This window comes from Vigna angularis, chromosome 11 (genome assembly GCF_016808095.1).
Source record: "Vigna angularis cultivar LongXiaoDou No.4 chromosome 11, ASM1680809v1, whole genome shotgun sequence".
In the NCBI taxonomy this organism is placed as follows: domain Eukaryota; kingdom Viridiplantae; phylum Streptophyta; class Magnoliopsida; order Fabales; family Fabaceae; genus Vigna; species Vigna angularis.
This window is the reverse complement of record NC_068980.1, coordinates 20673040-20684621: the sequence shown is the minus strand read 5'-3', so window position 1 is coordinate 20684621 and position 11582 is coordinate 20673040. Positions and strand designations below refer to the sequence as shown.

The window sequence follows — 11582 nt, the reverse complement described above, 5'->3', positions numbered from 1 at the left end:
TTTGCACTGAAGTGTTCTTGCTACTTGTTTCAGCTTTTAAATGTTCCTAAAGTAAAGCTTAATGAGCCACATTTTCTAAAGTACATATTTTTTTATATAAAATTAAAATAAAGGCTTTCCAACTAATTCCATGGATATGAAATCCAATTCTTTACACATTCATTTCTTTTCTTAAAGTATGAGAATATTAAAATAACGCTTTAAATAAAAAATGATCACTGAAACAAAATTTTTAGTTACAAATTTTAATTCTACAATAATCTATAACTTATATATGAATTAATTTTAATTATAAATTTACTATTGTTTTTATAAAGTGTTCGTAGAGAAATTTATAGATAGTATGTATCTTGAGGCCCTTCATAATCTTGCCCTGTGTTTCACCCATGATTTTTTTCCCACTGTTAGAGACCTAACATACAATTATAATTCAACTTCATAGAATGAATAACAATTATTATAATTATAATAATAATATTAATTATCAATTAAGTAACAATACAAATATTAATAATAAAAATAAATATTTTAACATAATTTACATTAATTATTTTACATTTTAAATTACTTTTATAATCAAAGGTAAAATGGTAATAATCTGATTTTATACATAAAAATGTACATTAAATTGAATAAAGCTTTATTATTTGCTAAAGATGAGGCACTTAATTCAAAGGAAAACAAACTTTTTCTTATAGGAATTCCTTTGGGAATTTAATCAACTGTTATTTTAATCAACACTTATTAGACGGTAACATCATACAAATTAAGTATAGAAGTATTCAAATTTACGGTTAAATTTTTATTTTTTTTTACAATCCAAAACCATATGGGTGAAGAAAATCTATATGACACTTTTTTTGATAAATATGTATAGTATATCTGTCAATTTGCCCTCCATGGTTTGCCCCCAACTCACTTAAGGCTACGGCCAAAATATCCTTAATGAAAAAGTTCATAAGATCAAAATATCTAAAAAAACACTATGGATTAGGGTCAACCCAGAAGTCTTTTATTTAAAAAAAAATAATGTTCATTTTAAACACAAAGAAAATATAATTAATCCTAATTTGTTACAGATCTAAGTGTTATAATTTCTAAAAATGATCAAATTATATTTGATAGGCCAAAGTTATTGTCAAAAACATCTATACAAATTTACTAAAAATAAAAAAGGAACAATATTTTTATAAAAATACTTAATTACTTAATTCATTGTCACATAAAATAGTTTAACAATTAACTGAAACTTTATTTCAATTTAAGAAAGTTGTATTCTACCTTCTTCAATTTTTATTTTTTTTAAATGTTCAAAAACCATTTTTGAAAAATATTGTTTACTGAAAATGTTATTTATTTATTAAATTCATATAGAAAAGGTAACAATAACTTAGACCCTCTTTAAAAAAAATTAATGACAGTGATCAATGAATAATTAAGAAAATAATTAAATTATGGTTATAAATACTGAAAAATTATGGTTATAAATACTGCACCGAAAAATTAGTAACAGTGATCAATAAATAATTAAATTATGGTTATAAATACTGAAAAATTATGGTTTTAAATACTGCACCGAAAAATTAATAACAGTGATCAATAAATAATTAAGAAAATAATCAAATTCATAATTTCCTGAAATTGAATTTTTAACATGAAAAATAATCTCACATTTTTTTTCTTAAAATAAAAAATATATAAAATCTAATGATATAAAGAATTTGAGTTTGAATAACTAAATTATAAATTTATGAAAAATAAACAGGTTTAAAAATTAAAGTAAACATAAATTTATTTAGTGGGACTAAACTCACCTTAACCCTTATCCCAACTCATTTGAGAGAGGGCTTTGGGGTTGAGGCTTTTTTTTTGCCCCCACTTAAGGGGCTTCCTAAAATGGGGCTTTTAAAAGAATGGGAGGGTTACTCCCTAGACCACCCCACTTTGCTCCCTGCACCACCACATTTCTTTAAAATTCCAAAACTATCCTTTATATTTTAAAATATCCTACACACCCACCTCTTTTCTTCAACGGATGTGCCACATCCGTTAACGGGTGCCACATCCGTTAACGGATGTGCCACATCCGTTGAGTTTCTTTTTTTTTTTAATTTTTAGTTTTTTAATTTACTGTATCTTAAATTAATATATAAATATTATTTAATTTTTTTTAAAATTATTACATAATTATTTATAAATTAATTTTATTTTATTTAATAAAATAATTATTATTAATTTAATTTATGTATTATTATTTAAATAATAATTAAAATAATTTTTATAAATATATTAAAACGGATGTGCCACATTTGTTAACGGATGTGGCGACATCCGTTGAATTTTTTTTTTTAGTTTTTAGTTTTTTTATTTTTTTATTTTAAATTAATATATAAATATTATTTAATTATTTTAAAATTATTACTTAATTATTTATAAATTAATTTTATTTTATTTAATAAAATAATTATTATTAATTTAATTTATGTATTATTATTTAAATAATAATTAAAAATTTTGTTATAAATCTACTAAACGGATGTGGCAACATCCATTGAATTAGTTTTTTTTTTTTAATTTTTAGTTTTTTAATTTTTTATATTTTAAATTAATATATAAATATTATTTAATTTTTTTAAAATTATTACTTAATTATTTATAAATTAATTTTATTTTATTTAATAAAATAATTATTATTAATTTAATTTATATATTATTATTTAAATAATAAATAAAATACTTTTTAAAAATCTATTAAACGGATGTGGCCACATCCATTGAAGTTTTTTTTTTAAAATAAAAATAATAAACTAAAATATAAAATATGTAAACGGATGTCAACATCCGTTCATGGATGTCAACATCCGTTGAAGGTGAAACGGATGTTGACATCCGTTTTATAAAAGAGCAAATTAGGTATGTGGTGATGCATGGAGCGGTTGGTGGCGGTAGAGGGAGCAACTCTCAAAGAATAGTTTAGAGCTAACCCATGGGTCATAGATCAAATTGACATCTCTATTTGACACGAGCACAAAGGTAAAATGGTTTAGACCTCTAATTGAATTAAGTTTATTTTGATTCAATTTGTTTTTATTATGAACTTTGATGTTATATTTGAAGGAAATCAAGAACGAAGTCAAAATATTTTTGACTTTATTATCTTTTGGTACTACTTTATATTTAATAAAATTGAGATATGATGGAAAATGTCAGCAGACAAAAACAAGTATGTAAATGTGTTGTGATTTTAAATTTCGCTATAATTCTTTTTTTCCTCTAATTTTTATAAAAAATTTAATTAAATCTTTAACTTTTATTTGATTTAATTTAGTCTTCTAATTTTTTAAAATATCCAATTAGGTTTTTTCAATTATTAGATTTATCTTAAATTTATATTAAAATTTATACATCAAATTACTCCACTATATAAATCTAAATATTTAAATTAATTTTAATTTTAAGGTAGAATGATTTGATTGATAAATTATAACATCAATCTAACATCAATCTAACATAATGATTGAATTGAATATTTTTTAAAACTAAAAGACTAAATTGAACCAAATAAAAATTATGGATCAAATTATATTTTTTATAAGAATTAGAGGAAAAAAATGTATTTTAGGCTTTAAATTTCCTATTTGATTGTAAGTTGTAAGCATGTTGATACGGCAGTTCAAATGTTAAAACAATATTTTGTTATTTTATAAATACACAAAGCAAACAATAATAATTTTGGTTTGAGTTAAAGTTATATTTTCAGTTTTAGTGTAGAAGTTATAATTTTTAATTGGTGAAGATAGATAGATCAGTGAAGTTTCAACTTATAATTTTGAATAATAGAAAAACAACAAGGTTAATCTTTTTTTCAAATAGCCATGAGACACTTGCTTGGGTATCCTGAGTTTTAGTGGAGAAGATACACATCAATGGTATAATTATACTACTTTTGACATTTAGAAAACTAGTTGATGGGTTGCCACGTAACAACTAAATATACAAGCAAATGTACTAGGTAGTTTGTGTTGAATCAAGTATCATGTTCATAGGGATTTGGTAGAAAACACGATGTTTCAATTATGATATTTGATAAAACAGTAACAATGATTTTGATATGTAGAAAACAAATTTGTTTTGTAAAAATAAAGTAAAATACTTTGGAAAACAATTTGGATTGCAAAACGAGTGACTTTCAGAAGATTGGACGGTGTTGAAGTTTGACTCCACCACTTTATTCCTCCCTTATACCAGATTTATATTAGATATGACGCTGCAGATGATCAAGTCCTGGAAGTTCTCTTAAATGTAACTCTAAGTTCATTCTTGGCACCTAAAGGCTAGGATCACCAAACTTCAGTATGATTCCTCAATGACTACTTGAATGGATCACCTCCATTAAGATTAGGAATTTATATCCAGTTATAACCTTAGATATATTCTTAACATCTAAAAGCATACAGGAGAAATGATTGAACCACAACTTGAAACTAGTTTCCACTTAATCCCAAGCCGGTGAAATAAGATGATGGATCAGTTCATCCAAGAACAAGCATAAATCAATTCACAAATGTGTGATCAAAAACAAACATTCATAAATACAAATAGTACCGAATACAAGAGAGTTCAAAGTAGTTTACATCTCACTTCAACAACACCTAAGAGATTTAGCTCCTCACAATGGATGGAAAGAAGTTAATGCATGGAAGAAACTTCATCTCTTATTCCTCTAAGGATATTCTTTAAAATACAAAGGAAGTGTGTGAGAAAACTCTTTAAATTTTGTCTCTAAATCTCTCTAAAATAGTCTCCCAAAAGTTCTCCAAAGAGCTCTCCAAAAGTCTCCTTAAAATATAGGTGAAATCTCGTTTTTATAAACTCTGACAATGTGGCTTTCATGGCTCCAACCATGAGGTTTCCTCCTATGTGGGTTTCCTCTATGGCTTAAGCTGTGAGCTTTTAGGCTAAATCCTCCTGAGATTACTTCTAGGTGAAGGACTCTTCATGGCTTGAGCCTCAGGTTAGGGCTTGAGGTTTCCCTCCAAGATGAGTTTTCTTTATGTGGCTTAGGCCCTGGATTACGTTCCAGCCACACTGAAGTCAGTTTGTTGTGAAATGCTCAAAATTTCTTTGTTTTTGTTTATAATTCAACTTTAACTTTCGAATTTCATCAAAACCTGCAAAACAAGTAAAATTGAGATTATTAACACAAATATTTAACAAATTCAAAATAAGATAAGTGTCAAATTATCATCAAAATTAACTCATTGGACATTTATCACTAGTATGCTAGGAGAAACACATCAATGGCTTCCTTTAATAGTTTGCTAGGAGGAACACAAACCATGTTCTTACAACGACTTTTAGCGAAAGGATAAAATTCAACAAAGTTTTGAAACATGCAAATTAAGATTGTTCTTTTTGTCTTCTTTTTGGAAAAAAAAAATTTTATTCATGCAAAAGGTTGTTTGACACTTCAAAACTCCATCTAAAATATTCTCTATTATAAAAAATGATCTATAGATAAAAGGAGTAATCAAAATAAAAAAAAAAGTGAAATATAATAAATGAGAGTAGAAAGAGAACGCAAGTGTAACACCATTTATGATGTCATTAACCTTTTATCAACTTGCTTAATTATAATCAAATCTTAACTATGAATGGAAATTTCAAAACCTTTATTAAATATCAAAATCAAAATCAAAGTCCAAAATGTAATCTACCAAAATAAAACTCTATTAAAATCCTAGCACGTTTTGTGAATCTCTAACTGCATATGCATTATCATATACTCCCGTATCAAAATATGATCATTACAAGTAGAAACTACAACCAAAAAATAGAAGAGTGAGCTAACGTAAACAATCATTGTCATAACAGCATGTCTCATCACATAATAAGTTCAAAAATACTTTTCAATAAAAATCATAAACTTAAAAAACACATCATATAAAGACATGTGCTATCTTTAGCTAAGGATCTCAATCTAATAGGTTCAGACAAAGCCACTTCATAAATTACTTTAACAACTGTTACATCCTCTCATAGTGTTTCTAACCTTTCGTCTTTCTATAACTAAGCAAATATCATGTTCCCAATTACAACTCGTGCATAACTTACTAGCCATTTGCTCACAACAAGAGCTAGAACTTTTCATTACTCCTAAAGTCTTATAGACACAGTTCATTCTCCTTTGCTCTATCAGCGAGACTTACAGGTAAAGTTCACCAATTATACCACAACACAAAGCTTACCAATCATTCACTCTCACAAGGTAAAATCCCTATGCTCCAAGATTACATGTATACATAACTCACCAAGAGCCTAAGACTTCACCTCATACTGAGAGATACACACACAAAGATGTCAACAATCACTCCCTGTCCATACATGGTTTCTCACACAACATCAATACACCAACAAAATTTAAAAGAAAAACTCTTCAAAAACAGTTTTTTGACATCAAACGATCCCCTAACTATTGTCTAATTAATTCAAAAACCTTACAAAACCAAAATACATGCATAACAAAAGAAGTTGATCTCACCAAAGTTATTATGTTTCTCAAGTAAAATAAAAAAATAAGTTTAAACAAGTTAAAATATGTTAAACCACTAAAATAGGTAAAATTATTAGTTTCCTTCACCTAAATACTCCAAAATTTTATCTAAGTCTTTTTAATCTTTAATTGACTAATGTCTGTCTTTCAAATAACTCACATTTCACTCTCTAAATCACTTAAAAATTATGAATTTAAATATTAAATTATTCGGATACCATTTACTTTACTTATAAATAATGTTTAATCTAATAAACCAATTTTATCTTTTACGTAATTTAAGCACAACTAAGATTTTAATAATCGTACCTTATATCCCATATATATATATATATATATATATATATTACATTTATATATTAATATTATATTATATATTATATTTTAAAATATTATATTATATTTTATAATATTTGTTTAATATTTTCTTAATTAAAATATTATTTACCATATCTATTTTTAAAAAGAATCTTTTAATGTAAATAAATTCTTTAAATTATAATTTTGTTGCTAGCTTAATAAAACATCCGAAGAGTTGCCTATCCACCCTTTTTTCCAAACTCCTAAAAGGTAAATTCACTGAGTTAACGTTCAATTCATCCAGATAAAAAAAAATCACCATTTTTTGTACACGCACCACTAAAATCCACGTGTTATATTATCCTACACCACAACACAAGTAAGAATAGTGCATAACCAACACGTGTTGTGCATGCACGATCCATAACATTCCAACACTTGCATGCTTATATTTAGAACAAATTGCAATAACATGAAACATTCTAATCTCATCCCCAGAATGAGTCATCAACAGCTCAAGAAACCACAGGCAGATCTTGAGATCTCCAATTACGGCGACTTCTCGGAGAAGACCGTCGACCGTCTCGAGCCGGTGGTTCCCACCGGCATCGGTTCTGCCGCCATAGATGGCGACCCTATAACCATCGGAGAAGCTTTGGAAGCGGCGGCCATAGCGGCGGGGAATAAAGCGGTGGACCAAAACGACGCAGCTGCGATCAGGGCGGCAGAGATTAGGGCTTCCGGAGAGAAGAGCGTGAGGTCCGGCGGCGTGGGTGAAACGGCGCAAGCGGCGGCCACTTTCAACAGTCACGTCAAGCGAAACCAAGACAAGACGAAACTTTCCGATATATTAACGGTAAGAACATTGCCGAAGCCATTTCTTTCGCTTCTTAGTTTTCTTCTAAATAAAAATTAAATAATAATGACACAAAAAAAATTTGCTTAGCAAAATTACATTAGAAGAGATTATCACTTATATTTTACGTTGAATAGATATACGTTGGATAGATATACGTTGAATCGAGTTTAATGTTTTTAAAATTTTATATACTTGTAAGAAGATATTTTATTTATTTAAATTCATTTAAAAAATTATCTCCTATACAATAAACATCTTGAATCAATATTTAGGTGATTTATTATGTGAAATAGAAGTTAAACATTTAAAAATATTATTTTTTTTATTTTAAATTTAAATATAATTTAATTTTAGTTTAGCCTTTTTATCTACTATTCTAGAAGTCATAAATTTTAGTTCATAATCCAATTAAAATATATAAAATTTTTAATTGATCAAACTGTATGGGTATGAAAATAAATTAGACAAACAGTTGAATTAAAATAAAATTTGAGAATTCTATTTAGTTTTAATTTTAAATTCTATCTTACTTTAATATTTAAAAGCTGATACATAAAAATATTAATAAATAACTATTATGAAGACTAAAATTGTATTCAAGTATTGGTTTTAAAGTTATGGCTTTTTTATAAGTCACGTCCTAAAAAATATTATATAGTTTTATTATTTTCTTTAGTTATAAAATTATTTTGAGTACATTTAATATATGAAATATGTAAATTATTATAGAAAAAAATTATTAATTATTACATAACGAATTAATGTTCAATCTTGTTAAAAGTATTTACAGAAGTGTTTTTTTATGTGAACTTAAATTAAAGTGTTTGAAAATAGTAAAGTTTAAGAACTAATTTAGAAAATTAAGATGTTCAATTTTTTTAATACTTTTTACAATCGTGACTCGTCACTTTGATAGATAAGTTTTGTTTGTGTAAATAGATAAATTTGTAGTACTTCATAATTGTTTTTATTCTTTCTAAATGGTTTTTTAGATGGTAGATAGTTTGTTTTTGTAAATATATTTTATTTTATTCTTCTAAAAAGTTATTGTTTATATTTTTTATGAGATTGAACGAGTTTGCTTTTTCTTTTAAGGAAAATGTTTATTTCATGTGCTTAATCATTTTAATAATTTTGAATGGGATGACGATGGCATCTTAAAAGGATGCCTCAGAGAAGCTCTCAGTGGACAAGGCAGTGACGAAAGAAGATGCTGACGCTGTGTATGCGGCGGAGGTGCAGTTTACACGGCGGGGGGAGGCTGAGGAAGGGGTTGCTAAACCTGGCGGGGTATCGGCATCCATGGCCACTGCAGCTAACCTTAATCAACAAAATTGAGGCTTGGAGTATAGTGTTTGCATCTTTTTGAAAACGTGTTTTTGGGTAGAAGCAGCTTAATTTGTAACTACTGAATATGAATACTGATTTTGATTTATGCTTTTGTTTTAACAGTTAAACGTTTGTTTTATTGAAATTGATAATCGCAAATTTACTATCAATATGATTAAATTATAATTATGGTTAAATATGTTGCCACATCATATTAAATGATCCAAAACAATTATAGTCACAATTCCCTATACTCAATTATTCAAATAATTTTAATGCACAATTTTTACCTAGTAAAGTTAATCTTTTTACTGTCATGAAAACTCTAATTCTTCTTTATATAAGAAGCTCGGGTTAATCTTTCCACCTAATTCATCCTCTATTTCCTCTATTTCAATGCATACCTTAAACATCATTAACTAAACTTTGGAATTTCATACATCTCCAACATTTCATACATCACTATATTCCAAAAGTTTATATTAAACATTTAATATATTCTCATAATTACAAAGTCAAATCTGATAAAATTTCAAATAAGTAAAGATAATTTACCTTATACCAAAATCTCAAAGTTTCTTTTTGAGCTTTGAGTAATTAGACCTCTTTATTTCAGGTTCTTAACTCAAGTTAGGACAAATTACACCATTAAAGGATTTCATATATAGATGCATACAAGGTCTAAGAGAAAACCGTAAGTTTTTCACAGAAATCAACATACAACACAAGCTTAACCGCAATTCAGCAACTTTAACAAGCCACTCAAAATTTTAGATCATATAAACAATATTGTGCACAATTCAACATACTAGACAAGTTTAGTATCAACTTAACAATTAAATCATGCAATTCATTACCATGGAACAAGGAAATCACATATTCATAAATTTTAACAAATTAACAATCTCAAAATGTAAAAGCTAGAATTAAATTAGTTTCACTTACCTGCAAAAGAAATAGCCGTAGAAAGCTTAAACAACACCACAACACCACGTATTTTATGTACACATAAAAACTTGCCTATGAACATTTCTAATTATATCTTAGCATTTTAATAATAAAATAATTGAGACTCGTTATTTTAAAAATTGTTCTTGTAAAATATAAAGTCTTATTTAGTATTTAAAATTGTTCTTGTAAAATATAAAGTCTTATTTAGTATTTGTCTTCTTCTTTGATGTTTATTGAATAATGAGATACCTGTTCAAGAATTTTTGACACTCAAATTAATACTTGGTTACAGCTTTTGGATTAGTGTGAAAGTCAAACTACAATTAAAATAGTATTTATACACATACTTCGCTGACCATGGATCCATCTAAATAAGTCACAATCATGAGTTCATTGGTCTATAGGCCTAATGGCTAGTTTACTTAAAAAGTAACTGTATTTATTTTTTAGTTAAATTATCCAACAAGAGAATGTCTTCGGCAAGCACAAGGAGGTACCAATATATAGTAACATGGCTTAATGAGTAACTTTGTTACACTAATAAAAAAAAAATTTAATGTGCCATATAGGATTCGGTTCTACCGAAACCGAAGTATATAAAAAATACGGTGGCATTTTTATAATAATAGCGAAGTTTTATGCCTCGGTTCCATGACAACCGAAGTAGAAAGGGTATAATACATCGGTTATGAAAGCAACCGAGGCATAAAAGCCTGCCAAATCCATCACTTTCTACAAGTCAAACTTTTCGTCTGACACACCTTTTCTTGAAACGACCTACTACCTTGGTTTAGAGGGGAAACCTAAGCATAAAATCCTGCCAAATCCTAACCATTGTTGTACCTTAACTTTTCTACTTTTTTAAACATTGGAAGATTTTAATTAATCACTACTTTGATGCCGTTGTCAAAAGCTTCTTAGGCTTCGGTTATAACGCCAATCAAAGCATATAAGTTGAAAATAATATCAAAAGTGTCATTTACTTTTTTTTTCTCTAAGAACCTTAGGCATCGGTTAGATTAATAACCGAGGCAATAAGGTGTGTATTGCCTCGGTTATAGGATGAACCGAGGTAATATCACTTATTTATCTTCAGTTTAACCTATACTATGCATTCTTTCCTTCGTAGACTCGCGTTCTTCTACTTCCTTCGACATTCTTCTTCTTCTTTCTTGTGTTCTCCTTCTTCTTCTTTGTGCAAGAACCGTTTTCGTCTTCCTTGAGGCTATTGCTACTTCGTCTTCCTTTCGGGCCATTGCCATTGCCGCTACGTTTTCCTCGTGGGTCATTGCCGCCACCTCGTGGGCCATTGTTTCCGCCTCGCGCCTCTGCCTCCTCGTTGCCCCAACATCTTCATCGTCGTGCCTACGCCTCCGCCTCTGCCTCACTTGCAGCGCCTCCACCTTTGTTGTCGCCCCTCTGTTGTGGTAGCCAAGGTTCTCCTCCTACCCGTGATAAGTTGTCTTCACTATCACTACTTTATTTTGTTTCTCATTTTCAAATTGATTATAATAGCAGTGATAGTGTTTGTTGATGATAATCCATGGAAGGGGAGATAGAGGGTTTAGCCAAATGCATTAAGAATACTAA

At 28.0% G+C, this 11582-nt stretch overlaps 1 protein-coding gene across 1 annotated transcript; it reads left to right on the top strand.

Moving 5' to 3' along the window:
* The first annotated feature begins 7312 nt into the window (after positions 1 to 7312).
* Positions 7313 to 9227, top strand: LOC108333626 (late embryogenesis abundant protein 3). The gene is made up of 2 exons (XM_017569096.2): positions 7313 to 7709; positions 8877 to 9227. Exons 1-2 carry the CDS (start codon positions 7326 to 7328, stop codon positions 9048 to 9050), a joined length of 558 nt encoding a protein of 185 aa, XP_017424585.2. The 5' UTR covers positions 7313 to 7325; the 3' UTR covers positions 9051 to 9227.
* The last annotated feature ends 2355 nt before the right edge of the window (positions 9228 to 11582 follow it).

Excerpts from the sequence above, each read along its gene's own strand:
- LOC108333626 (XM_017569096.2), top strand. The coding sequence starts at position 7,326 with ATGAAACATTCTAATCTCATCCCCAGAATGAGTCATCAACAGCTCAAG. Across the intron at positions 7,710-8,876 it reads AACTTTCCGATATATTAACG|GATGCCTCAGAGAAGCTCTC; the intron begins GTAAGAACATTG and ends GCATCTTAAAAG.